General features: G+C 57.3%; 2 protein-coding genes across 14 annotated transcripts; one reads left to right on the top strand and one right to left on the bottom strand.

The window, feature by feature from the left end:
• Positions 1–493: 493 nt before the first annotated feature.
• On the top strand, positions 494–19,632 carry ANKRD13B (ankyrin repeat domain 13B). Of its 3 annotated transcripts, none has more exons than XM_032321383.1 (15): positions 494–1,100; positions 12,687–12,822; positions 12,952–13,076; positions 13,164–13,209; positions 13,819–13,962; positions 14,053–14,242; positions 14,319–14,385; positions 15,395–15,476; positions 16,246–16,310; positions 16,553–16,683; positions 16,796–16,953; positions 17,109–17,261; positions 17,392–17,555; positions 17,661–17,737; positions 18,185–19,632. In XM_032321383.1, the coding sequence occupies exons 1-15, from the start codon at positions 987–989 to the stop codon at positions 18,741–18,743; spliced, it is 2,211 nt and encodes a 736-aa protein (XP_032177274.1). In that variant the 5' UTR covers positions 494–986; the 3' UTR covers positions 18,744–19,632. The 3 variants fall into 3 exon arrangements, with proteins under 3 accessions (XP_032177274.1, XP_032177276.1, XP_032177275.1); XM_032321385.1 differs by having other exon boundaries at positions 886–1,100; positions 18,225–18,562; XM_032321384.1 differs by having other exon boundaries at positions 886–1,100; positions 18,120–18,562.
• A 221-nt stretch (positions 19,633–19,853) lies between these two features.
• CORO6 (coronin 6) lies at positions 19,854–27,548 on the bottom strand. 11 transcript variants are annotated; one of them, XR_004280605.1, is made up of 13 exons: positions 27,311–27,547; positions 25,924–26,183; positions 24,394–24,516; positions 23,791–23,920; positions 23,514–23,695; positions 22,825–22,944; positions 22,398–22,517; positions 21,846–21,950; positions 21,613–21,758; positions 21,182–21,239; positions 20,846–21,076; positions 20,548–20,748; positions 19,854–20,513 (listed from the first exon to the last, which is right to left on the bottom strand). XR_004280605.1 is itself a non-coding variant. In XM_032321390.1 (12 exons), the coding sequence occupies exons 2-12, from the start codon at positions 26,119–26,121 to the stop codon at positions 20,626–20,628; spliced, it is 1,533 nt and encodes a 510-aa protein (XP_032177281.1). In that variant the 5' UTR covers positions 26,122–26,183; positions 27,311–27,548; the 3' UTR covers positions 19,854–20,625. The 11 variants fall into 11 exon arrangements, 10 of the variants coding, with proteins under 10 accessions (XP_032177281.1, XP_032177277.1, XP_032177280.1 ...); XM_032321390.1 differs by having other exon boundaries at positions 19,854–20,745; positions 27,311–27,548; XM_032321386.1 differs by having other exon boundaries at positions 19,854–20,748.

Genomic DNA, 27,548 nt, shown 5'->3' with positions numbered 1-27,548 from the left:
TTCGAATGTCAAGTGTGGAAGATGTAAAGTGATTTTCTAAGAGGGCAGGGACGACTCCTACATAATATCTCAAGTGCCAGATCCCTGGTTGCTCCAAAGACCTTTGGTACTAATGTCCCGCACCTTTCTCAGGATTCCCCCCATCAGTAACTCCTTGGACTCTGGATTCCTCCTCATGTTCCACTGGGAACCCAATTCAATCCTGAAGGCCACACCTTCCCGCGCCCTCTAAGCCTTGAGCAAGGCCTGCAGCCCCTTCCCTGCCTAGCAAAAGGGAAAGCGCCCGTGGGTGGGGGTGCGTCCCGGCCCACCGGCGTCAGGACATTGTCTCAGTTCCCGCTGGGCCTGACTTCTTCCCCACCCGCTCACAGGACCAGGGGCGAAAGTGCCGGACCCTCTCCGGCCACCCGCCACCCGCAGTTCTACGAGGCGGACTACATGCCCCATGATGCCACGGGGCCGAGCTACAGCAAGCTCTGCCCCGGGCACCCGGGTCCCCCCTCCTCTCTCCCCCGCATCCCCGCATCTCTCGCCGGCCGCTCGGGCTGAGGGCCGGGCAATGCAGCTGCGGGGAGCCGGGGGCGGCGGGCGCGCGTCCCTGCGGCGGCGTCCCCGGGGTTCGCGCCCCGTGCGCCCCCGCGCCCGCTGCGGGCGCCTGCTCCCTTTGCTGAGCGGCGTCTTTGTGTGCGGGGGTGTGGGAGGTGAGGCGCGAGTCCGCGCCGCGCCGCCGAGCGCCCGCTCCCTCTCCGGGCGGGTGGGGGCCTCTCCGCGCAGCCCGCCACCGCCTCGCGAGGACGCCCGCGGCCCGCGCCGCCCGCACAGCGCCGGGCGCGCCGCCCCCGCCCGCCGGCGCCGCTCGCACATGCCCGAGCCGCAGCCCGGCGAGCAGGCAGCGCCGGCCCCCCGCCCCGCGGCCCCGGGCCCCGGCTCCGGCGCCGTCCCCCCTCCCCGGCCGGGCGCCGCGGCCCTGGCATGAGGAGCGGGCGATGATCCCGGCCAACGCCTCCGCCAGGAAGGGGCCCGAGGGCAAGTACCCGCTGCACTACCTCGTGTGGCACAACCGCCACCGCGAGCTGGAGAAGGAGGTCCGCGCCGGCCAGGTACGAGCGCCGTCGGGGCGCCGCGGGGACCCCCACGGCCGGACACGCCCGCCGGGTGTGGGGAGGGGGCGCGGCGCGGGCTGTCCCGCCTACCCGGCGAGTTTGCAGCGCTTCTTTGTTCCTGGCCGCGGCTTTTGTGCTTGTTGACCGGGAGTGGGTGATGGGAGCGGTCCCCACCCGCTCGCCTCCGGCTCGGACGGACGACCCGCACGTGCTCCGGGACCCTCTCAGGCTGGGGTCGGGGATGCCGTGCCCCTCCTCAGCCGAGGCGGAGGGCTGCGGGGAGGGGCTGCCGGCTCCGGTCTGCGCTCCATGTGGTGCCAGAGTCCGCCTAGCAGCCAAGCGGTGACACCTCCCGCGTGAGTGTGCGGAGGTGGGCAAGGCCTGCGTCGGGCGGGGGTCACAGGTCAAGGAGCAGAGAATAGGCTGTGACATTCCCGGGCATCCCAGCCCCACCCAGTGCCCTCTACCCTCACGGGTGAGCGCTACATCTGTTTGCTCGGATTGGCCAGAGCCCCTGGATCCCTCAGACCCCGGCGGCGGCTCTGCAATGGGGAGTGGAGAAAGAGACCACCCGCCACCACCTTCTACAGGGAAGCCCTGAAGGGCCTTGTCCAGGTGCTGAAAGGAGCTCTCCTGCCCTCTGGTGCTGGGGCCTGGCTTCCAGGCGCCGAGGAAGCTAGGGACCAATGGGCACAGGAAGGATTTGAGGTTCTGCACACAGACCGGGCTCCTTGGCCCCTGCCAGTCAGTGAGAACGGGTCAGCCACCTTCGGCTGGGCGGTGGCCTCCCTGAGGATGGGGTAAGGGATGGGGTCTTTTGGTCATTCCTCAGGACCAAGGCAGGCACATGTGGTTCACAGGTAGTTCCCAACTCTGCCTTTGGTTCCCCAGGCCACATATGGGCGTTTGGGGTGTGGGCAACTCAACCGCCAGGGTGGGAGAGTCGGAGCCAAAGCTGGGCCCAGCCTGCCCTGGTTTGTCTCAGGCTGCAGGCCGGCAGACTTGGCCCATATCTCAGACTCTGGGGGCATGGGAGTGGTTCAGTTCAGGAGTTGTCCCCTTGGGGAACATGCCTTTTGAGGGCCACTTCCTGAGTCACAGGAAGTTCAGTTGGAGGAGCTGTCTGCTTCCCAAAGGACAAGTGAGGTGGAGCAAGGTGAGGGTGAGAGAGTGTGTCTGAAGTCCACCCCTGAGCCCTCAGAGCAGCAAAGCCCCCACCTCCACAGAGCAGTCCTAGAAAAGGCTGGGGTGACCTAAGCCTCCGTGCCTGGTTGGGGTGTCTACTTTGCATTCTACCTCTGCTTAAACAAGGGCACTCCAAGTTGCTCCTCAGACCATGCCTCTGTTTATCTATCACAAAGGAAGTGGTTTGCCACCATAGAGTCCTGACGAAGGAAGCCAGGACTGAGCGGCAGGTCCTGGGGGACGAAGACAAACAAACCAGGCACATCGCCTGCTCTCAAGGAGACCTGATTCTGGCGGTTTGAGCGTGAACAGGGAAATACAGTACGAGGTGCTGGGTGCTAGGACACTCCAGTCTCCTCTCTTTCCTGTTTTCTTCCCCCTGAGGGCAAAAGAAGACAGGCTTCTGACACAGGCTCCAGCTGGAAGGATTTAAATCTGATCCCAGAGGAACTTCTTGATGGGGTGATTGATGATTGGTCCAAGGATTGTTGGGCCGAAGGCGAGTGGCTGAACCTCCAGAAGGTTTCAGTCCCGCTCCCTTGTCTGAGGGGTGGCGGGTTCTTTTCTTGCTGAGACTGGAGAGAGGCGAAATGCCCTAGAAGAAAAGACTCATCTAGGCCTCTCTGACTGCCAATACTCAAGTCAGCCATCTTGCTGGAGTGAAAGTGGGGTGGGGAGCCCGGGAACCCGCTGCCTGTGGGGGTGCTTTGGGGCTGCTGAGTGGGTTCCTCTTTCTCCTCCAAATGCCACAGAAACTAGGCAACAGATTCAGCCCTATCTTCACCCTCTCTGGGGGGGAGACAGGAATATAGGGCACTGGTTGAAGTTAACCCTTGTTCAGCCACAGAGGAGTCAGGGCAGTTCTCTTCCTTGTTCCGGGGGTGCCAAGAAGGGGAATGCCGGTCAGTCCTGGTGAGAGAGGCTCCTGGGTGTGTCTCCGCTCTAGGACTGACCCAGAGTGACCCTTGCTTCCAGAAAGTGCACTATTCAGTCCTCAGGGCATGGGGGGCCCCCAGGGAGACCCCAAGGGGCCCCACCCAGCCCTTTCCTGCCAGGGATGGACCTGGGGGCAGCCACCTAACATCATAATGAAAGCCCGTAGACCCTAGGCATCCCAGCTAGGTCCCCGTAGCCCCCACTATCCCAGAACACATCCCGACTTTCCTCAAGAACACAGCAACTGGGTTTCCCTGGTCTTCATTTGGCATAGCTGCCTCTTCTGTGCTCCAAGAAAGCCCCACAGAGGCCCTCCCAGGGACAGGCTTGGCATCGCTGGCAGGCTGGGGGCGTGGTGGTGAGTGGCACGGCAGGCTTCAGAGCAGGTTCAGTGGCTTTGCTGTCTGTCCCCCAACCCCACAGCTCTTCTTTGAGCCTGGAAGCAGGGAGTGGTGGGGAGGTGGGAGGTGCTCATCAGGTGTTTTGGTGAAGGCAAGGGTCCGTGGCCACCCCCAGCCGGAACCCAGCAGGGTGATGGTTGCTGTGTGTCCTGCTTCCCGTCATACGCACGCCTGTACAGGTTGCAAGGGGGGCAGGGGGCTGTAGGCCAGTTTCCCCTTGGCTGACGAGGCCCTGAGGTTGGCTCAGCCGGCTGTGTTCTTGAGTCATAAGTCCCTGGTGTTCCCCGGCAGGTGGGAGGTGGAGGTTAGGCTGCAAAGCTCCCAGTGGGAGGGCCAAGGGGAGCAGGGTTCCTCTCCTGGCAACAGGCACTCTGGAGGGGGCCAGACTGTGTTCCCAAGGAAACATTTTCTTTCCTCCTGGGGCTGGCTCCATCATGTCTCCCCCACCCCCAGCCCCCCTCCCTGATCTCCTCAGTTCATCCTCCTGACCTAGAGGCCGGCGAGATGGATTGTGGGGGCCCGAATGCTCGTACAGAGGCTACCCCACCCGAGGTACCTGGTGTGTCCAGAGCACCTGTGACCCCCTCTCCCCCTAAAGTAGGCAGTCCCTCAGCTGACGAGTAGAAAAGCTCAAGAGGGGGAACCACAAAGCCCAGAGAGCCAGCATCAACATGTCCAGGAAGCAGGGGAGGGGCGGTGTGAGAGGAGAGTCCACGGGTGCCCCCCTCAGCCACCCAGCTCATCTCAAGGAAGTATTCCACCTCCCTGACCCTTCCCACCTACCTGGTGGGAAGGCTGGGAAGCAGTGACCACCCCAGCCTCTGGTGGTCCTCCTTGGGGCTTGGGGAGGCCTAGGAGCAGGGGAAGGAGACCAAGGCCGAGCATGCAGAAGGCTCTGTGCTCAGGGCCCCTTCACCTTTTCTTCCAGCAGTGTGTCCTTGTCAGAGTCCATCTAACCAAAGGCTTCCACTAATGTGGAACAAATTTGAAAAATACCCTGCTAGCAGCCCATGGGCTCAGGAGTTATGCACTGGACAAGTCTGCTGGTCCCAGACTGTGTAGGATGCATCAGTAGACAACTGCAGGTCTGAAGGGCAGCGAGTACGCAGGTGCTGGTACACCTCGGCCAGTACAGGGACCCTGAGCGTTGAGGCAAAAGGAGTAGGACTGGCTTTTCCTAGGACACCTCTTCATGTGTGTGCGTGTCTAGGTGGGGGCCTGAGTGGAAGCAGGGCATCCCTCTGCCCAGGGAGCCCCAGCCCCTAAGCTCAGGAGAACCCCCCCGCCCCAGCTTTTGTCCAGTGGAGACCGGCTGGGGTGCAGAGTTTCCTTCTCGCAGTGGGGAGGGCGGGTGTTAGGTTTCCTGAGAACTCTTCCTTCCAGCAATGAAATAGCTGCAGGCCTTTGCTGGGGAAAGTAATGAATTCTCCCACCTGGGCCTCGGCAAGGTGTCACTTCCACTGTAGGCCCTGCTGGGGGCAGGGTGGGGGAGCTTCTTGGTCGGGGGGTCGGCTGGGTGGATGCGGGGCCCACACCGGCCCTGGCAAACAGCAGGGCCTTGGGGACCCTGGGCTGAGCCCCTGAGGAATGGAGAGAGGGAAGGGCAGCCTGGCCCAGCTAGCACTACCAGCCTCTCTCAGGACCTCGAGGTGAGGCACCTGAGCAGGGAGGGTGGCAGGCAGCATCTGGGACTCTGGGGCTGGGTGGGGTGTCCTGCACGCTCCCTGGGGCCTTGTTAGCAGCAGCCAGGCAGCGGCTTCTGGGGCAGGGCTAGTGGGACTCTGAGATGGCTCGGCTGCAGCCTCATGGGAGGACTCCTCCTGACTTCCCCAGCTTGGGAGCTGTGGCTCCTCACTCCCATGCCAGGACTCAGGGCCCACCTAGGTTGGACGCCCAGGGCCTCAGCCCATCCCATAATAGGGAAAGAGTAAATAGTGCTCTCCCTCCTGTGTGGGGGGCTGGTGTAGAGGAGAATGGGGGGGGTGGGTAGCACCTCGATCTCTAAGCCAGAGCTCACAGGGCCATGCGGGCCAGGCACACTACATACCACCCCCCCCCCCCGAGGTTCCTAATATATTTAAAAATGAAGAAATGAGGCTGCCTGGCTGGCTCCATGAATACAGCTTGTGACTCTTCATCTTAGGGTCATGAGTTCAAGCCCACAGTGGGTGTGGAGTCTCCTTACAAAATTAAGCAATGAAGAAATGCCAGCACAGGGTTATGAAAATTATACAAATTACTTAAATTATTTATAATATTTTGTTTTTGACAATGGAGTTCTTTCTCATGTTTTAAAACATATTTAGCTGTTATTAGAGGCTTGTCAGGAAAAAGTGGTAGTCCTCACTCCAGCCCTCCCCACCTTTCTCATTCCCTGGAGGCGACCGACCACTTCGGACTCTAGACTGTTCTGTTATTTACTTCTGTAATTATAAACAATATACGTGTACGACTATTTATTTGTTTGTCAGTTCTATATGTTACTACTTTCCCCTCCCCAGGCCTCTTAAATGTAGTCATTTATGCATTTGTCGAACAAATACCTATGAGGTACGAGTTACATGGCAGGCACTATCTAGAGCCTGGGGATGTGGCATTGAACAAAACACCAGGGACCCTCCTTCCATGGGGCTTACAGTCTAGGTGAGGGAGACAATGAAAAAAAAATGAACAAGCAATCTAATGTGGGAAGAGGACTAAAGCAGGATTAGTGGTGACAGAGAGATACACAGCAAGTGTCATTTAAGACGGGTTGTAAGGGCAGACCTTCGGAGGAGGTGACATTTGAGCAACCACCTGAATGGAGTGAGAGAGAGCACGCTGTAGCCACCTAGGGTATCGACAGAGTGGAGTTCGGAGGAGAGATGGGAGAGCATAGGAGTTCAAAGACTTTAAGGCTGTTGGCTGTTGGATTGCATTCCAAACAAGATGGGACACCTTGGGAAGGTTTTGAGCTAAAGGGTGTCCGCGACAGTGGGTCGTGTGAAGAACAGACCTAAGAAGCCAAGAGAGGAGTGAAGAGACCAGTGAGGAGGCCACCAGGTGAGAGAGAGGGTGGCCGTCACCAGGATGGTAGCCTCAAGGTGATGAAAACTGAGAAGAGGTCGATCTGTTTTGAAGGTAGAGCCCATGAGATCAGGTCTATGCTGATGGATTAAATACAGAAAGTGAGAGAAAAGGAAGAGAGAAAGACAGTTACAAAAGTTTTGTTTGGGGTCGCCTGGGTGGCTTAGTGGGTTAAAGCCTCTGCCTTCGGCTCAGGTCATGATCTCAGGGTCCTGGGATCGAGCCCCACATCGGGCTCTCCGCTCAGCAGGGAGCCTGCTTCCCTCTCTCTCTCTGCCTGCTTCTCTGCCTACTTGTGATCTCTCTCTGTCAAATAAATAAATAAAATCTTTAAAAAAAAGAATTATTAAAAAAAAGTTTTGTTTGTTTTTACCAAAAAAGGGGGTGAATGGAGGTAATATTTCCTAGGAGGGGAGAATTGGGGCAGGTGCAGCTGTCCAGGAATGGCTGGAGTGAAGGCGAAGGAAAGAGGAGAAGTCGCGGGAAGTCGGGATGTCCCATTTTGTCTCATGAATCCAGTTATCTTTTCGGATATTTCTGAGGATGTCAATTACTCTTTTCCCTCCAGAAACTCTTCTCCTGTTTCCTGCATTGACAGTGTTTCCTCTGGGTTTTTAGCATCTATTTGCATGTTTTTGGTATCTTTCATGTTGGTGGCTTTCCTCAAATGTCCAGTCACCCTTGGCTGTTGGGGCCTATTTAAGAATGGGGGAGTGGAGTGTCGCCTGGGTGGCAGAGCGTCTGACCTGGTTTCAGCTCAGGTCACAATCTCAGGGTTGTGAGATTGAGCCCCATGTCTGGCTCCACGCTCAGTGCGGAATCTGCTTGGGATTCTCTGCCCTTCTCCCTCTGCCCCTCCTACTTACACACTCTCTCTCAAATAAATAAATCTAAAAAAAAAAAAAGAAAAGAAAAAGAATGGTGATGTGGAGCTTATTGATGCGTGGGTGGTACTACTATGTAACGATTGGCTGACAAGCTGGCCTGCTTATTGTAGGATCCCCAGATGTCTGTACCAGAGGTCTTTGGTGCCTCTAGTGTCTCCAAAGAAGAATTCTCCAATCTCCTGCTAGGCGTGTCATGGGCAGTGGTGTGGAGGCAGGAAAGGGACTGGGCTTTCACCGTTCTCTACTTTTTAGCCCCATGACCTCATCTTCAGGCCAGTGTCCCCAAATCCAGTGCATCTCAGGCTCTGTTTCTATGGAGAATGAATTCCCAGCATACTGTGGAACGGAAGGGGGCCATCTCCCAGCTTTATAAGATTGGGGAGAGGGCCAGGGGTTCTGAATTTTAACCAGCTCCTCTGTATTAACTCTGGGCCTTACTCATAATCTGCCACCCTCACTGCTTGCATGTTCTGGACATTTTAAGGGTGATCTGGCCCGACACTCACTGGGGTTCCCCTATGTGAATGCTTGGCTTCTAGGACCCTCTGCTCCCCTAAATCACTTGCAAAACCCCAGCCACTTTCCACATTAAGATGTGTTAACATTGCTCGTCTGCTAATATGTCTTCTCTTTACTTTTGTGGGTTTTAAATATTTTATTGACATTCTTATACCTACTCACAAATTTTCCTTTTGGGGCACTCTTCATTCCTTTGTACAGATCTAAGTTTCCATCTGTTAACATTTTCCTTCCACTTGAATTACTTCCTTTAACATTTCTAGCATGTCTTCTGGTGATAAATTCTCTTAGCCTTTTCTATTTGTCCACAGAAATCTTCATTTCCCCTTTATTTTTCAAGGATATTATTCCACAGGATAAAGAATTCTAAGGCAACGTTTTTCCCCCCAACACTTTAAACATTTCTTCCTGTTGTTTTTTAGCTTGCATGGTTTCCCTTGAGAAGTATTCCGTATTTCCTGTGTTCTTCATAGTGTGTCTCATTTCTCAAAAGGATTTTAAGATTTTCTTTTTAACTACTAGTTTCCAGCACTTGATTATGACGGGCCTTGGTGTAGTCTTCTGGGTGTTTGCTTTGCCTGGAATTCATTGAGTTTTCTTGGTTCTGTGCGTTTATCATTGTGATAGTTTGTACAAAAAATTACCACAGACTGGGTGGGTTAAAACTACAAAATTTTATTTTCTCATTGTTTTGGAGGGTGGAAGTCCAAATTCAAGGAGTCAGGAGGGCCCCACTCCTTCCAAAGGCTCCAGGGGAGAATCCTACCTCGCCTCTTTCAGCTTCCAGTGTCTCCAAGCATTTCCAGGCTTGTGGCTGCGGATTTCATTCTCTGACTCCTCTCTACATGGAACTTCTCCCTTCGTGGATCTCCCCAAAGACATCTCTTTGGATATAGGACCCACCTGGATAGTCCAGGTTAATCTCCTCTTGAGATCCTTAACCTAATTTCAAATCAAAGACCCATGTTCCAGGATGCCTGGTTGGCTCAGTTGGCTAAATGCCCAGCTCTTGGTTTCTGCTCAGGTCATGATCTCAGGGTTGTGAGACTGAGCACTGCGTCAGGCTTCACACTCAGTGCGAAGTCTGCTTGTCCCTCTCCCTCTGCCCATCCACCCTACCCCTCATGTACACGCATGTGCACACTCTCTCTCAAATAAATAAAATCTTGGGGTGCCTGGGTGGTTCAGTCCTTAAGTGGCTGCCTTCAGCTCAGGTCATGATCACAGCGTTCTGGGATCAAGCCCTCTCTGGGGCTCCTTGCTCAGCGGGAAGCCTGCTTCTCCCTCTCCCACTCCCTCTGCTTGTGTTCCCTCTCTCACTGTCTCTCTCTGTCAAATAAGTAAATAAAATATTAAATAAATAAATAAATAAATAAAATCTTTTAAAAATCCCAAAACACCCATGTTCCAAAGAAGGTCACAATCATAGATTCTTGTGGTTAGGGTACAAACAAATATTTTGGGGGGACACCACCATTCAACTCCCTACAGTAATTAAAAAAAAATTGGAGGGGTGCCTGGGTGACTCAGCGGGTTAAAGCCTCTGCCTTCAGCTCAGGTCATGGTCCCAGGGTCCTGGGACTGAACCCTACAATGGGCTCTCTGCTCAGCAGGGAGCCTGCTTCCCCCACCCCCGCCCCCGCCTGCCTCTCTGCCTACTTGTGATCGCTGTCTGTCAAATAAATAAATAAAATCTTTTCAAAAAAATGGGAAAAATGTTTAATGTTATCTCTTTAAATTTCAATTTCTCTTTAAATTTATCTCTTTAAATATAAATTTAAATTATTTAAAGATTTTATTTATTTATTCAAGAGACAGCACGAGCAAGGGAGAGAGAGAGAGAGACCATGAGAATGAGCTGGGGGAGGGGTGCCTGGGTGGCTCAGTGGGTTAAAGCCTCTGCCTTAGGCTCAGGTCATGCTCTCAGGGTCCTGGGATCAAGCCCCACATCGGCCTCTCTGCTCAGCGGGGAGCCTGCTTCCTCCTCTTTCCCCGCCTGCCTCTCTGACTACTTGTAATCTCTATCAAATAAATAAACAAAATCTTAAAAAAAAAAAAAAGAATGAGCTGGGGGAGGGGCAGAGGGAGAAGCAGACTCCCTGCTGAGGGGAGAACCTGATGTGGGGCTCAATCTCAGGACCCTGGGATCGTGACCTGAGCTGAAGGCAGACGCTTAATGACTGAGCCACTCAGGTGCCCCTAAATTTAAATTTTAAAGAGATAATGTTATCTATTTAAATTTCCTATTTCTCCTACTTCCTAATCCTATCCTTTTGGGACTCCAATTACACATATGTTAGAATGCCTTATAGTGTCTCACAGATTGTTGAGGCTCTTTGAAAGTTCTTCAGTGCTTTTTGCCTCCTCCGTGCTCTATTTCTGTTCTGTGTGCTGTAGTTCTGTTGTTACATCTTCAAGGTCACTGATTTTTTTCTATTCTGTAGTGTCTAATCTATTGTTAGTTCCATACAATGAATTTCTCATTTCAGATATTATACTAATCTCTAATTCTTTCCCCATGAACATTGTGTTCATGTGTTTCTGTAAACTCACAAGCACATTGAGCCATTCATCATCTTTATCATTTTTTAAAAGATTTTATTTATTTATTTATTTGATAGAGGGAGATCATAAGTAAGCAGAGAGGCAGGCAGAGGGAGAGGGGATGCAGGCTCCTTGCTGAGCAGAGAGCCCGATATGGGGCTCGATCCCAGGACCCCGAGACTGTGACCTGAGCTGAAGGCAGAGGCTTAACCCATTGAGCCACTCAGGCGCCCCTATCTTTTTTTTTTTTTTAAAGATTTATTTATTTAAGAGAATGAGAGTGTATATGTGGGTGGGAGGGACAGGAGAGGGAGAGAGAGTCTCAAGCAGACTCCTTGCGGAGCAGGAAGCCTGACTGGAGTGCGTTATCTCACAAGTCTGAGATCGTGACCTGAGCCAAAACCAAAAGTCCAACACTTAACTGACTGGGCCACCAAGGCGCCCCATTTTTATAATTTCTGAGTATCTCTCGATTATGGGTCATAGTTTCCTACTTCTTTGCACGTGAGGTAATTTTTTCCCTCATAGTTTGTAACTGAGCATTAGATGTTGCAGACGTTGTCATGTTAAGAATGTAGATTTTATTTTCTTCCTTTAAAGAGTGTTGGGCTTTGTTCTGACCAACTAAGCTAGGTTACTTGTACATCAGTTTGATCCTTGTGAGATTACTTTTAATCTTTATTATATCATATTTAGATGAGCCTCTTCTCTCAGGATGGTTTAGCCCTCCTACTAAGGCATCCCCATTCTTGGGTCTCTGTGCAAGGCCCTGGGCGAACAGCAAAGACTCTCCACTCTAGCAGGCTGGAGCTTGAATGTCTCCCTGCTCTGAGACATGAGAACTGCTCAGAATTTACCACCCTGTTGCTCCTTTTCTATCCAGCATTGCTGAGTTTCACTCTCCGCAGGGGAGTTTAGTATTCAGCAAAGACTCAGAGAAGCCCCGTGCAGATTTCTGGAGCTCGTTGTTTGCACAGCTCACTCCTTCCTAGAACTCTGTCCTGCAGCTTCTGGCTACCTCAGCCTCTCTGAACCCCTCTCTCTGTCTCCTCAACTCCTCAGCAAGACTACCATGCTCTGCTAGAGATGCCCCTGCCTGAACTGCTATCCAGAATGTTCTTCCAGGTAGAAATCTAAGCAATCATAGGGCCTGCCTTGTTTGTTTCTCTTACTCCAGGGATCACAGTCCTGGACTACTTGGAGCCTACTGTCTGAAAACAATTATTTCATGTATTTTGAAGCAGCAGTTTTCTCTGTTTATGGGAGGATGATTTCAGCTTATCTCATCATGGTTGCAGTAGAAGCCTTTTGACTGGCATTTTAATCAAGTTTGGGGAAGGAGAGAAGGAGTTATGTGATGTGGTCAGTTGATTGTATTTAGCTAGAGACCTCAGACTTCTGAAAGATATTTAAATACTTATGTTTCACAGACATGTGTTCATCACCCAACAAAAATCTCATACAGTTAATCATGCTATTCACAAAGCAGTAATAGGATTTGTAAGAAAATAAAAAAGTTAATACATAGTGTTCCACGGGCAAAGGCCATGGGTTTGAAGTGGTACCATTAACATACTCTTTCATTCTTATTGATCTATTACAGCAGCTGTTAAACCTCACTCCATGACACATAAGAGATCTAAATTGATAGCCCACTCTGAAGCTGTGGTCTTGGCCCTGTAGGCTGGGTCCTGCCTCAAGTGCCCTCCTTGGCCTACGGCCTATCTAGGCTACCCTTGAACCCAAGGCTTACTCTTTCCAGGCAGCCCACTTCGGAGCTTTGGAAGAGTGAACCCAGTCAGGGGAGCTTGGTGGATGGGAAAGGGTCCTCCCTTTCTCCTCCCTTTCTCAGAGCTGCTTCCTGCCCCGTCCTGCAGGCCTCTTTTCACCCACCTGATCCCCCGCGCCTTGTGTCTGTCTCTTCCATTGTCTGGTGAGGTGGGCAAGGCTGGGCAGCCGGGTGGCTGGGACATGTGTGGAGGCTGCTGGGCTCGGATGGGCTGCCTCCGAAGTGACCGGGAATCCATCTTCGCCTCCTTCTCCAGGTGGACATCGAGCAGCTGGATCCCCGCGGGCGGACCCCCCTGCACCTGGCCACCACACTGGGACACCTCGAGTGTGCCCGTGTGCTGCTCGCACACGGCGCAGATGTGGGCAGGGAGAACCGCAGCGGCTGGACAGGTGGGCGCCCCTGCTCAACCCAGCCCCATGGCCAGGGTCTCCCAGCTTCACGTCCTCCTCCTCGGTGAGCCAAGGCAGGGGCACCCCAGGCAGGGTTTTGCCCCATGACGTCATGTCTTTGTCCCCCAGTGCTTCAGGAGGCTGTGAGCACCCGGGACCTGGAGCTGGTGCAGCTGGTGCTGCGGTACCGGGACTACCAGCGCGTCGTGAAGCGCTTGGCGGGCATCCCTGTGCTCCTGGAGAAGTTGCGCAAGGTGAGGGCCCGCTGCTTGGCCTCCCCGCTGTGGCCCTCAAACCCTGTCTCTGGCACAGGCTGAGGCACTGTCCTTCTCATTCTCTAGGCCCAGGACTTCTACGTGGAGATGAAATGGGAGTTCACTAGCTGGGGTAAGGGGGCAGAGGGGGGGCCTCTCCTGGCATTTGCCTACCTCAGGACTTTTGCACCTACTGCTCCCCCCAGGCAGGGAGCTCTCTTGCCATTGCTCTTCCTGGGGCTCCTTCTCATTGTTGAGTTCCCAGCTCAGTGCCACCTCCCTAGCTAGGCCTTCCATGCTGCCTCAGACGCTGTTGGAATTCCATTATTATCACGTCCTTTACTTTGTAATGATTTGCTCATTTGTTTGTTACTTGTCATTCCTTGGTCGAAGGTAAGCTCCCAGAGGGCAGGGGTCCTGTCTTCTTCAATATTGTATCCTCACTGACGAGAATAGTGCCTGGTACACAGTAGGTGGTTAACAAATATTTGTTGGAGGATGGGATGCAAGATGGAGTGAGTGAATTAGTGAATGGTGGCTCCTAGGAACTTGCTGGTGGCCAGGACTTGCCTGTCTCCGGCTGCAGGTTGCTCACGTCAGAGTGACTGGTCTACATTCATGTGGGGGGCGCTGGGGAGTTCTCTTCTCCTTTCCTGGTCACACTGCTGACCCTGACCCCTGTGCCCCGAAATGGCCCAGTTTGGGCAAACTGAAGTCACCTCTGACCTTCCCTTCTACCTAGTGCCCTTGGTGTCGAAGATCTGCCCCAGTGACACGTACAAAGTGTGGAAGAGTGGGCAGAACCTACGGGTCGATACCACGCTCTTGGGCTTTGACCACATGACGTGGCAGCGAGGGAACCGCAGCTTCGTCTTCAGGGGCCAAGGTCAGGCAGGCAGGAGGTGTGGCAATGTGGGAAGGCTAGGGACACCCCTCTGCCCCCCTCCAACACCCCGTGCTGTTCTGTGGCTGGCAGACACGAGCGCCGTGGTCATGGAGATTGACCATGACCGCCGGGTGGTGTACACGGAGACCCTGGCCCTGGCCGGGCAGGACCGTGAGCTGCTGCTTGCTGCCGCCCAGCCCACTGAGGAGCAGGTGCTTAGCCGGCTCACAGCCCCCGTCGTCACCACACAGCTTGACACCAAGAACATCTCCTTCGAGAGGTGAGTGGACACAGCCTTTGGACCCTTGAGCCAGCCTGCTGAGGGGGCCCTCACCTGGATGACTCTGCTTCCCCAGGAACAAGACTGGCATCCTGGGCTGGCGCAGCGAGAAGACAGAGATGGTGAATGGGTATGAAGCCAAGGTGAGGCCGCCGCTCCCTGATCCCAGAGCCCCCCTAATGCTGGCCTACAGCGAACTGGGCGGGTTGTCCTGATTACCCTTTCTCAGCTTTGGAGGTGCAGAGGCAATGCTGTGTGGAGGAAAGGGCACTAGACTAAGAGGCCAGAGTTTACTGAGGACTTACTACATTCACATTCAAGGCACTGTCCCCATGTTTATTTGTATGTATGTATGAATACATGTGCGTGCACATGTGCGAGCATACACACCCACACATATACGCATACACTCTTGTTTAATCTCAACAGCCCTTTTGGGAAGGTGCTATTATTATCCCTGTTTTACAGATGTTTACTGAACCTTTCCCACAGTGTCCCAGTCCCTCTTGGCCACAACTGTGGAGTAGGGTATTGGCCCACTGTCTGACGAGGAAACAGGCTTGAGTGGTTATACGATCTATAAAGGGTCGCACAGCTCTATCTGTGGCAGAGCTGAGGTTCAGACCTTGGCTGTCTGACCCCCAAAGCCAGGTCTTTACTCCTGAGGAGACTGTGTTGGTCCCTCTGGGGCCCCTGTCAACCCCGTGGGGTCATGGTTTCCTCCTGGAAGGCTTCCCTGGCCTGCTAGGCTGGGCTAAGGCCTCTGCTTTTGGTTCCCACAACCCTGTGCTTCCCCCTCGAGAGGGGGTCTCACACTACGTTATAACTGTCCCTTTTCTTGTCTTGTCTTTTCAACTAGTGTATGAACCCCAAAAGGGTGGGGATTATCTGCAGTTGTGTTCATTGACCATTGTACCCTTGATGCATGTCTCAGAGCCTGGCACATAAAGGCTCATCACAAAATGTTTGTTGAATGAATAAGAGAATGGATGAACGACTTCATATATTTACTTGTCCAAAGGCTGGGAGATTGGAGCAAACAGCTGGCCCCCAGTGGGCCCTCCCTCCCTTGCAGGAAGTGTTCAGAATGCCCTAGGGGCAGGGGCTAGGGTACCGGAATTGTCTTTGAGCCCTTTCCTCCTCTGTCCCTAGGTGTATGGGGCATCCAACGTGGAGCTCATCACCCGGACGCGGACGGAGCATCTTTCAGAACAGCACAAGGGCAAGGTCAAAGGTAATGAAGCAGAGGTGGAGGGGGGAGGTGTGAGAGAGCCACGCCACTCGAGTCCCTCCATCAGTATTCCCTGTGACATCCCAGCCAAGGCGAGGATCCCTTATTCACACAAACACGGTTCAGTTTTAAGTGCCAAGTGCTAATAATTGAGAGTGACTGCCTAGAGTGCAGCTAGAAGATTCTGGGCAGCATCTGAGCTCACTGGGAGAGAACGTGACAACTGGTAACTGCCGTCTCTGCATTGGGTTTGGGGTGGAAGTGTCACGTGTGCTCTTCATGGGCCATCCCCACGTAATAGTACATACCCTCGGCAGTAAGCCTGGGGGCCTGCCACTGCTCCTCTGTGCCTCCTGATACCACCCGTGACTCTTGGGCATCAGCGAGTCTACCTAGAGTAGAAGGACGGTTCCTACCTCACAGGGGAACCGGATGAGGTCATTAAGACGGAAGTGCCTGAGGGAAAACACACACAGACACCCGCATATCCCAGCACTGCTCACCAGAGGCAGGTGTTTCTTGTCCAATGTCACCAACCTGAACCCTTTTGGAAGCTTCTCCTGAGGCCCAGGCCTATTTTTATTCCCGCTGTGCCATAGTGGTCCTGGTCCCTGTCCCCTGGAGTCCTCAGTAACCTTCAGATGCAGGTGCCAAGCGTTTGGTGTGGCTGAGTAGTCCTCCCCACCCACCAGGAACCAGCCTACTCCCCAGGTCTCAGGGGCTGGCATTGCGGAGGGTCGCAGTGTCCTCTGAGATTCCATATTTCTTGTAGGCTGTAAGACACCTCTGCAGTCCTTCCTGGGAATTGCTGAGCAGCATGGGGGCCCCCAAAATGGGGTGAGTGCATGTCAGGGGTGCCCTTGTGTGGAAGGGTGTGGCTGTGGCTCAGGAGACAGCCTGGGAGGCGTCCTGCAAAGCATGGCCTGTGAGGGTCCATGTTTCACCCTGCCCAGGGTCATGTGAGCTGCACGGTGGGCCGGTTTGGGGGAGGGGTAAGGCTCTGGGGCTCAGGATCCCAAATGGTTGGCCTGGCATCAGAGACTGAGAAAGGCTCATGGGCTCCTCCTCATGTGGTACAGACCCTGATCACTCAGACTCTGAGCCAAGCCAACCCCACTGCCATCACTGCAGAAGAGTACTTCAACCCCAACTTTGAGCTTGGCAACCGGGACATGGGCCGCCCCATGGAGCTCACCACCAAGACCCAGAAGTGAGGCCCCCTGATGATGCTGGGGAGGGGTGGGCGGGGCAGGGCTGGGTGGGGTCTCCAGAAGGTACTGGCTTCTACTATGCCCCTCACCCCTTGGGATCTGGGGGGGCAGGTTCAAGGCCAAGCTGTGGCTGTGTGAGGAGCATCCCCTGTCCCTGTGTGAGCAGGTGGCCCCCATCATTGACCTCATGGCTGTCAGCAATGCGCTTTTCGCCAAGCTCCGGGATTTCATTACTCTCCGCCTGCCGCCTGGTTTCCCAGTCAAGATTGGTGAGACCCCAGCCCCATTTCCTCTAAGCAGCTAGTGTGTGTGTGTGGGGGGGGGTCTGTGTGTGCGGTGGGTAGGGCTTAGATAAGATAAAGTTTGGGGGTGCCTAAGGTGTGAGAAGCCAGGTAGTGGCACCCGACTGTTTCTCTATCCTCAGAAATCCCAATCTTCCACATCCTCAACGCTCGCATCACCTTTGGGAACCTCAATGGCTGTGATGAGCCCGTGCCATCCGTGCGAGGCAGCCCCAGCAGTGAGACCCCTTCCCCAGGCAGCGACTCGTCCAGCGTCAGCAGCTCCAGTTCCACCAGTGAGACCCTCCCCATCTGTGTGTCTGCCCTCACGTGCCTCCCCACCGAGCTCTGGCCGGCTCCCTTTCCAGGCCGTAGGCCAGAGGGGGTGCTCTGGCTGCGCTCTGACCCCCGGCCTGGTGCCCTCAGCCTCGTGCCGTGGCTGCGAGATCTCCCCCGCGTTGTTCGAGGCCCCACGTGGCTACAGTGTGCTGGGCGGCCAGCGGGAGGCGGCGACCCGCGACGACGACGATGACCTGCTGCAGTTCGCCATCCAGCAGAGCCTGTTAGAAGCGGGCAGCGAGTATGACCAGGTGCGTCCCCGCCGCGCTGCGCCGCACCGCGCCGCGCCGCGCCGCCCCACCAGACTGCGGACCGCAGTGCCAACCTAGCCAACGGGTCCCCATCACTCCCTCCAGGTCACTATCTGGGAGGCGCTAACTAACAGCAAGCCGGGCACTCACCCCATGTCCTACGAGGCTCGCCGACAGGACAGGTCAGTGTCCTCTAGTCCTGACCCAGCATTCCTCCCCCGAAATAACACACGCATGGAGTCCCTCAGGACCCTGTTGCAGTGGGCGAGGACACCAATGGCTGGGCAGCCCCTCGAGGCCCCAAGAAACCGTGGTTCCCTCTGTAAGGCCCCTACTGGTTTGCAGAAGGCGTCTACCCCCACCCTTTCCTCACTGTGAGCAGCACTCCCAAAGCGGCCTCAAGGCCCTCAGCCCCCGACCTGGCAGGATGTTAGAGCTGGCATTCTAGAAGCTGCCCACATGCGCTGGTCCGCTGTCCACCAGGAGGATGGACTTGGAGGGGATGAGCTCTGTCACAGCCGGGCGGGATCCAGGGAGGTGATGCAGGACTCATCGCCGCCACAGGATGGGGACGTGGCCTCCTCTGTCCTGGGGCCGCCACGCTGTCTCCCGGCCCCGCTTATGGGCAGGTACGCCCCGGGACCCTCGACGTATCTTACCCGCCCCCAGGAGCGCCCCGCCGACGCCGCAGCGCCAGCCCGGGCCCCCCGCCTCGGTGCCCAGCCCCCGGCCCAGCCCGCGCCCAGGCCCGGGCGGCCACGTGTTCCGGAGCTACGACGAGCAGCTGCGGCTGGCCATGGAGTTGTCTGCTCAGGAGCAGGAGGAGCGGCGGCGGCGCGCGCGCCAGGAGGAGGAGGAGCTGGAGCGTATCCTACGGCTCTCGCTGACCGAGCAGTAGCGCCCTCTGCAGGGCCCATCGGCGCTGCCCCGCGTAACCCGCCGCGGAGCGGGACTCGCCTGGGCCTGCGTGCCCGCCCGGCTGCGGCCGTAGACTGGAGCCGAGGCCTGCGGGCCGGAGAGGCGCCCTTGGCACAGGACCGGGAGGGCCTCGGCGCGTCCGCGGGATGCCTGTCGCGGCCAGGGCCCGGGAGGCAGCTCGCGCGCCCCGGTCCCCCTGCTTTGCTGTATCCTGATGCCCACCACTCTATCTTGGGCTCAGACTTGTCCGAGGGGGCCAGGCCGTCCTGAAGGGGAGCCGGGTCCTCAGAGGAGCAGTGTCCCCCAACCCTCGCTCCTTCTGGCCGGTCCTCCTTTTCTGCTCACAGAACCCACTGTAGGACACTGTCCATGAAGCCTTTGCATCTCCGCTCTTCACCCCAGGGGGGCAGCTGAGCTCCCCACGTGCTGTGTTGCTGCTTTGTCCCAGACACAAAACAGCACGTCAAGGGCCCAGCTCCTCCTTCACCCCGGCATTTCAGCGTCAAGTGCACTTAGCGGGGTGCCCGGCTTCCCCAGCCCCCCCCCTTCCTGGGTCTCAGGGTGGTCCCAGTTTCTCCTTGGGTGGCCAGAGGTTGGCGTCCCCATCCCCAAGGCACACTTTTGTGATCAGGGAGGGTGCCCAAGGTGGGCCCCCGGGCCTGGGCAAGGCCTGGTTCCTTCATGATGTCTTGGCAAATGGGGGACAATATTTGCTCTGGGGGCGAGCACTAGACCCTGTCCCCTGGCCCTGCTTATGGGCAGGTGCACCCTGAAGCCCTCTCACCGGCTCAGGGCCCTGGCACCACCACCCACCCCTTCCCACCAGCTGCTGCTAGCCCTCTGTGGTCGTGTGTCCCACCTGCCCCCAGCCAGGGGCTGACTCTCAAACCCTTCATCCAATGGTGCTAACCCCCGGCTCTCCCCTGCCCCACCCCACCCACCCAGAGAAGCACAGACCCCGCTAGGGGCAGGGGCCCACTGCACACCCTTGTCCGCCTTCTCTCAGGCTGGCCTTCCTGGCTCAGCCAGTGAGGCTCAGGAGGGACACAAAAGGGATAGAAGAAAAGAACAAAGAGAAACTGTTCCTCTCACCTCCTTCCCTGATGTCAGGGGCACCAGACTGACTCTGAGGCACAAATAAAAGAGGCTTCAAACCCGAGGCTTTTCCTAGCTGGCTTTACTGGGGGAAGAACACCCACCTATGGGTTGGGGGAGGGGTTCCTTCTGAACCTCAGGGTGGGGAAGGCTCTGAGGTAAAAGAATGCCTGGTGGGTCCTGAGCCTTTGTCAGCACCCCCACAAGCCTGGGGATACAGCATTTGCAGAGGCCGTGGGTCTTGGCCCCCTCACCCCCACGCAGGCAGGAGGCACAGACCGAGCACTTAGTAAAATATTTCATTCAGTAAATCTTGTTTTCCTCCTAGAGCCGAGGCATCAGAGGGCTGGGGGCAGTTGTGGGGGGTACAGGAAGAGGGGTGTGAACCTGCTTCCATGCCAGTTTTCTGGTTCTCTGGCGGGGGTGCAATGCGGAAGCCGCCCTCTCCCCTGCGGGTGAAAAGAAGGAAGACAGCCCTCTGCCACCGACTGCTGGGTGTAACTGGTGGGTTCGGCCCTGCGGCCAATGGGTTGTGTAGGTCTGTAGATCTGGGGTGGCGCCCATCCGTTTTACCACTTCGGATAGTGGCATCAAGTGAGCCGATTAGAGGGAGAAGCGTTATAACTTTCCCCATTTGGTCTGGCGAGACCCGTTGCACGCCTACCCCTTTGAGGTCAAGCCCAAGCTCCCCGATATCCCCAAGAATAGCGCTAATACTAAGCACTTCCCCTGCCCTAGGCGGGAGACAGAAGGGACACCGCCTCGCCGTGCAGCACCGTTGCTGAGGTCCCCGTCACCCCGGGCCTCCCAAGGCCACCTCCTGCTGAGTCCCGGACGAGGCACGTAGCCAGGCGGGTGCCAGGCAGACGGGAGTCTCGGCGACGCTCCGTTTGTCCCGGACTCCCGCGAGGGGATGGAGTTCCCTTCCCAGTCCAGCCCCCGGACCCCGCCCAGAGGGGCGGGGTCCGGGGTTCCGGACAGAAAGCCGGGGCGGGGCCGAGTCCTGCTCCCCGCCGGCTTTGCTCCCCAGGCTCGGAGCTGCTCCCAGCGCGCCGCGCTAGTCCGTGCCGTCCACCAGCTCGCACAGCATGTTCTCCAGAGCCGTGATGCGCTGCTCCTGGGCCTGCACCTGCTCGCGAAGGGCCTTGATCTCATCCAGCAGCGTCTCCAGAGTGTGCTGCTGCCAGCGCGCGGAGGACAGAAGAGGCTGTGTCAGGAAGGGGTCGGGACGGGGGATGTGTAGACCGGGCCGGGGCCGGAGCCGAGCCGGATCTTACCGACAAGGGGGCGTCGCTGGCCGACTGGCTGCGGCGGGGACCGGAGGGAGGGCGCACGTCCAGTATATTGCGCTTGGTGACCCGGAGCTCCCGGTGCTTGGGAGGCACGTAACCGTCCCTCAGCGAGATGAGCACGGGTTCGGCGTCCTGGCCGGATAGCCATTCGTCCGCTTCTAGGGCCGGCTCGGGGCCCGGAGTATCTGGGTACAGGTCGTCCTGAAACAGGTCTGACTGCGAGGGTGGGGTACAGGAAGACTAGTGTTAGCAAAGGGCCGGGCCTGCTCCTTTCCTTCCGCCTTGGAGCCCTCTCTTCCCAACCTCTCCGCGCCCCCTTACCTTGCGGGGCACAGTCATGATGATGGGCTCACATTTTCTTTCGTGCAACTTGTAGAACCTATAAGGGAGCGGGCTTCAGCACCCCCGCCGTCTCCCACCCCCTTTTCTGCAGGGGACCAAGGGGTTGGAGACCAACACTTGCTGAGCCCGTACCATGCACTTCAAAACACATTATGGGTCCAGCTGGTAAAACATCTCTGATGGGGTGTTTATCATCATTTTACAGTTGAGGAAACTGAAGTTTAGAGAATGTTAACGCTGGGGCTGGCGCGGAAACAAGCCTGGTTGTCCCTCACTTCCCCCGATCCAACCGCCCCCCCTGCAAAACACCCCCACTCCTTCCCAAAGATCACACTATGGGAGAAGCCCTGTGTCTTCTCCGATGGCACGTGGGGACAGACATGCAAGCGAGAAGGGCAAAGGCTGCTGACCGGGCGATCTCACACTTGCTGACATCCAGCCCTCGCTTGGGCATGAAACCCATGCCCCTCTGAGGTTCCTTGCTGCTGAACGTGTTCAGGTAATGCACGAAAGGTGGTTCGTCGGTAATCTCAAAGTACCGAATGCTGCTGTCGCCCTGCAAAACCAATCAGTTCAGAAACATTCTCAGGTGGGACCCTCAATATCTCTGTCCCGTCCCTGTCCTCCCCTGCAGTCCGGGCACCTTGCCGCATAGGTAGACGATGCTGGAGTCGGGGTCGTAGAAGGGCAGTAGGACCCCGTTGCTTGTGTCCATCTCCTGCAGCGCTACTGGTTCCTCAAAGTTGTTCTGCCCGAGCACAGGAGGCGTGACCAGCCCTGTCCCGGCCACCGTGCCACTGCTGGATCCCCTGAAGCCCCCTTGACCCTTCCTACCCGCTGCAAGCCCCCCGCACGTGCCCAAGGCAGTTCTGGAGAACCGAGCTGTGGGTCCCGCCCATGGACATATCAGTCCCAGGGCCCCCGCACATACAGCCCCTGCGCCGCCGCCGCATGCAGTCACCGCAATCCACCCCCAGGGACTCGGCATCACCAGATGGGGGTGCCAGCGTGGGCTCCTTCAGGCGGCGCAGCACAACTGGGCGGAGGGGTGGGTGTGGGGATGGCAGGCGCTGCAAAGGGGGCAGCAGCCTCCAGCCCAGTCCAGGTGGGCATGCCCTGCGGGTGGGGGGCGCCTGGCCCCTCTCCCGTGATGCCAGTCCCCAGGGCACACACCCCAAGCTTCCAGCTGCGTTACCGGGTCCCACAGGCCCAGCTCTCGCTGGCTCATGCGGGTGAAGCCTGTGGTGAAGATATGACCCTGGCGCGTGAAGACGGCCCGCATGGGCCTCATTCCCTCGTGGGCCGCAAACCTCTCCTGGGGTGGGGGGAGACAGGGAGAGGCGTCACCCAGATGCCTGCGCCTAACTACTCAGCTTCCTGGGGGGGCCCCGGCTGGCCCCAGGCCTAGAGAGCGTCTGCGACCGGCGGGAGCGGGAAGTGCGCGCCTCTTGGCGGATCCCGAGCCCTTTAAGCGCCCTCAGAGGCGGATCCCGAGAGCAGGGGAAGTCGGCCGGCTCCCAGCCGCCGCAGAGGGGCTTTTCCCAGCGAGGCCCCGGCCTGGGAGGACGCTCCGGACTGGCCCCGTGGAGGAGCGCGCGCGCGCTCAGCGCGGCCTGGCCTACCGGGTCCCAGAGCGCGAGTTGCCGCTCACTCATCCTGCTGAAGCCGGTGCTGAGTAGCTTCCCGTCCGCCGTGAAGACGGCCCGCAGCGGGCGGGCGCCCTCGTGAGGCCGGGCTCGCTCCTGCTCGCGGGGTTAGTGGGTTAGAGCGCTCGCGGCGGGGACAGGAACGGACCCCGTGCACCCGCACCCCGAGTCCGAGTCAGGGCGGGGAGGCAGGGGCCGCCGCCCTCAGGGAACCGAGCTAGGCGCGAGGGTTGTCCCCTCTTCCGCTCGCCCAGTGGGTCGACTCGGGCAGGTAGGGGCCTACCCGGAGGGAGAGCCGGTGGCGGGCCCGAGACCCTGCAAGATGGGGCGGGTGCCGGCGGAGAGGAGAGGGGTCCGGGATGTGTCATGCAGGTTCTGGTGGAAGCTTGCAGCGTCTCCGCTGCTCAATTCCAACCCGATGAGCACTGCTCTGAGCTTGTGAGGTGCTGGGGAACGCAGGGAACAGGAGCGGGACAGAAGACTCTGGGCCGTGGGCTTCCTTAGGGCTGGGAGCGGGGGTTGCAGACACTGGGAGGAGGGTACTGCCTCGGGTTAGGGTGGAGGAGGCGAGAGCCGGGACTAGGAACTCAGAGGATCAAGGGCACTGGGGCCTGACAGTTGGTTCCTGGGGTGGAGGCTGGGGAACAGCAAAGCCAGGCACTCACCGCCACCACCTGGCCCTTGCGGGGGTCGATAATGCGCAGGGTCTTGTCCTTGCAGGTGGTGGCTAGCAGGCTGCCGTTGCTGTTCCAGCACACGCTGTGGATGACATCTGGGTGCATGTCGTCTAGACTCAGGAGCACCTCCCCCGTGCCCACATTCCAGATGATGATCACATTGTCACCACCTGCCCAAAGCAGCCAGTCACGGTTACTTGGGTCCTGCCTGTGCCATCCTCCCCCACCACATCTGCAGTAGGGACCCCGCCCTAGGCCCCCAGACCTGCACTGAGCAGGACATTCCGGGCCGTGGGGTGCCAGGAGAGGATGCCCACACGTTTGGAGTGTCCCTCAAGTGTAATGATGGGTTCTGTAATGTTGCGCACTGGGGTGTAGTCTGGAACCTGCCACACCTGGGAGGGAGGAAAAGGCATGGGGTGAGTGGGATGAGGAACCTGCTTTGTCTCTCTACTTCTCCCCAACATTGCCCCCTCCCCACCCCAAACCCTACTGGCTCTCTTGAGTGGTAACGGTCAAATACAAGATGTAGGCAAGATGTAATGATGCCTGCCCTGGGCAGAAGCAGCTGGGAGCCAGGAGGAGACACTGCCAGCTCTCCAGGGACCTTTCTTTACACCCCAGCCAGGAGACTTCAGAGCACTGCCCCTTGCTCTTCAGGCCTCAAGTTGGCCATGGCTATAATTAGCCTTAAGAAGTGCATCCTGGGAGGGGGTGGGCATGTGGCTAAATATAGCCTGGGAGCTAGGCAGGGCTGGGCAGGGCCCCGGGGACCCAGCACCCCTTTTACCACCTCCCTTAGCGCAGGTGAGGCAGCCCTCCTCCCTTCCCCTGCCCAGCTGCTCTGCAGCATCCACCTGGTTCCTACCATGACCGTGGTGTCATCTGAGGCACTGGCAATGACGTTGTCATTGTGTGGGCACCAGTCGATGTCCAGCACGGGGGCAGTGTGCCCGGTGACCAGCGGGTAGTTCTTATCCACTCGTCCTGTCTGGAGGGGTCAGAGAGGGAGCTCTGGGGTCAATTTCCTGTGTGCTTTTTGGGGGTGGGCCATGGACCTGTTTACATCTCAATATTCTATCACCTAGTTTGTCTTTGCGAACCCCTTTCAGAACCTCCAACCCCATGCAACTACTTCCTATACTCCACTGAAGGCAGACAGAGTGGAAGCCATTTAATATCAGGGAATCAGACACAGAGAGGTGATGACTTAGCCAAGGACATGCAGCAAGATACTGGGGGAGCCGAGACCTGAACTCTCAGTCCAGTGCTCTTGCAAAAACACCTACTTGGAGGAGGCTGCTACTGGCCCCGTCCCCCCAGCTAGAATGTCTATAGGAAGCCCCTGGTAGAAGAGGTCAAGGTGAAGTAGGTCATAGGCAATGCAGTGGCCAACAGTCCTTTCCTAGCCAACCTTGGCAGATCTCCCCCCTGTCACTAGCTTGACCTTGGAACCACCAGCAGCAGCCACTCCTGGTGCGTGCTATCTCCCAACCTGAGCTGGGGCTCACCTACTTTTGGTTGTTATGGGCTTTTTATGTGGGGCTCTAAGACCTTTGCAGAGGCTGGCATCAGCCCAGAGCTGGCAGTAGGGGAGGGGGTGGCCGTGTGGCACCGGAATGGCAGTTGTCCTGGGTGAGGAGGTGGCTGCAGTTGAAATTTGAGCCCCCAGGGATGGTGTCCTTGGGTGATGTCTGCATTGTCCCAGAATGAGTCACTGGCTATTGTCAGGCCTCTTCCTGACCCTGCCACTTGCCGGGTCTCCCTTCGCAGGGTGTAGGGGCCAGATCAAGGTCATGACTTGGGGTGGCCATCCTGGGGGTGGAGATTTCCAAGGGGCTTGAGGTTACCCAGCAAAGGGGGAGGTAATTGCCCAGCCCCCATCCCTGGGGTAGGGAGGGCTCTGGCCTCTGGTGTGATGTACCCCTGCCCTTTGTTCTCATTCTGTCTTGCTCTAAGAACCACAGTGGGGAGGTGACCAGGACTCTTTGGAAAGAGCTTGATGCTGTCCTCAGCGTGGTGTTCTGGGGTGTGATTTAATCAAATGGTCACCATGCACTGGGGAGAAAGATCATGAGGGGGGTGTGGCATCGGGAGAGACAGGAACAGAATCTGGGTCAGGCCCTGGCTCCACCACTTCCCAACTATCTCCATAACACCCTTCTGGTCCCTGCTGGTGACAAGGGTGCTGCTCAGAAAAGGGGACCCGCTGTGCGTGTGTGCAGGCCACTGTGCTGCTGCTGTTCTGGGCAGGGTGAGGGAGCCTCCAAGTTGGTCCCCAAGGACTTGGGGAACAGGGAGCAGCTGATGGACACAAACTTCCCTCTCAACTGAAGGAGGGATCCCCCGGGGCCACAGCTAGTGTCTTCCCACCTGCTTTCTTCCCCAAATCCCTCACCTTGGCCAGAGGCAGGACAATGAAGGCACCTCCACCTCCTGCCTCCACAATAATGGCCAGGAATTTGGGGTTGACGGCACAGAAGGAGCTGTCCCATGTGACCTTGGACACACGGATATCCTCGTAGGATTGGTCAGCCTTTGCCGCCTGCCCAAACACATGGCGGAACTTGCTCTGCCGAACCACACGCCGGCTCATGGCTGTGGGTAGAAATGGAGGATCTCAGTTCCGGGAATGCCTTTGGTCCTTAGTCCTGTGAACTGGGGGAGGGAAAAGAGCAGGGAGGGGGTGGCAAGTGAGAAGGGTTATCTGGCTATGAATCAGGTCAGGTCCTAGAACAGGGAGCTTTCTTCCAGGTGATGAAAGTATGTGAAAGGTCTTTGCCACCTATAAAATGTTGCTTAATTCAAGGGGCTGGGATTTGGGACCTGACTTCTTTGAGACCCAGGCAGGGGACAGTGGAGTTTGCCTGGGCCTGAAAGCTTCCTGGAAGTTGCAGTGGTTTGGGGAGGAGCCTCAGTGCAGGCTGCCCTCCTGATGGCTAGCCTTGGATGAGCATCTCTTCAGGAAGTGGTTTATTTCCTAACTGCACCTTGCCCAGAATCAGAGGCCATGGTCTTGGGATCTTGGCTCAACGCCAGCTATGGGGCTAAGACTGCAGCCCCTCAAGATCCTGACCTCTGCATCTGTAACATAGTTTGGGCAGACGGGCTTTTGTCTTTTTCTAAAAATTTGCCAAGGGGAAGTTCCTCCTGCCAGCTAACCTGAGTCTTTCCTGCTACTGTTTTCATCAACTTCATCCCATCCTGTTGGGGGACACAGTGTAAGGTGGATCTCTTCACTCCCCTTTCACCGGCCTCTCCAAGAATTCCTAACTATGGTCTGGCTTTTGCCTACCATACTTCCGTTCCATTTCTCCTAAGGGTGCCGAACTCTCCTGGGGTGGGGTCCTCAATTCCCGCTCTACGGCCAGATTTGCAGGAGTCGCGGGGGAGGAGGGGTGAGTTCCTTTTCTTCAGCCAGGGTCTGTGCTATGCTCTTCCCCAGGGGACTCACCGGGCTTTTCCAAAGTCCTATCCAGTGACTCCTGCCCCTCCCCAGCCCCGGGCATCCCTGTGCCCTTCACGCCGCTTCTGCAGCCCCAGGCCTGAGGCCCGAGCCTCCCGGCACCCTCCTCCGGCCTCCTGCCCCGGCACTGCGTTCTTAGGAGACGAGGTGTTGGTGTCGTGCAGGCGCGCGGGCCGCTGTCCGGCCAAATATAGACGCCAAGTCCGCCCCGCCCGGGACCGAATTTGGCGGCGCGGGGGAGGGGGCGCAGATCTCTGCCCAGTTTAGAGACCCCGCCCGCTGCGGTGGCTGCGGTGGCGGCGTGGGATGGGGGAGGTACCTGGTCCTGAGTGGGCCGAGGGGCGCTCACGCTGCGACTCCACTGCAGAGGGGTCTAGGGGTGCGCTGGGGGCCGAGGGAGTCAGGGCGCCGGAACTGCCTCTCCGGGTGTCCGCGGCGTCTGGGGCCCGGGTGTTCCTCTGCGCGCTCCGGCCGCTGCTTGCGGCTCTCCGGGGCCCCGCGTCGCTGCAGTCCCAGCTGCTGCTGCCATCAACCTGCGGGGGCGGGGCTTACGACGT

Source organism: Mustela erminea, chromosome 18 (assembly GCF_009829155.1).
Source record: "Mustela erminea isolate mMusErm1 chromosome 18, mMusErm1.Pri, whole genome shotgun sequence".
NCBI lineage: Eukaryota > Metazoa > Chordata > Mammalia > Carnivora > Mustelidae > Mustela > Mustela erminea.
Note: the sequence above shows the minus strand (reverse complement) of the source record. Positions and strands in the feature narration are given on the sequence as shown.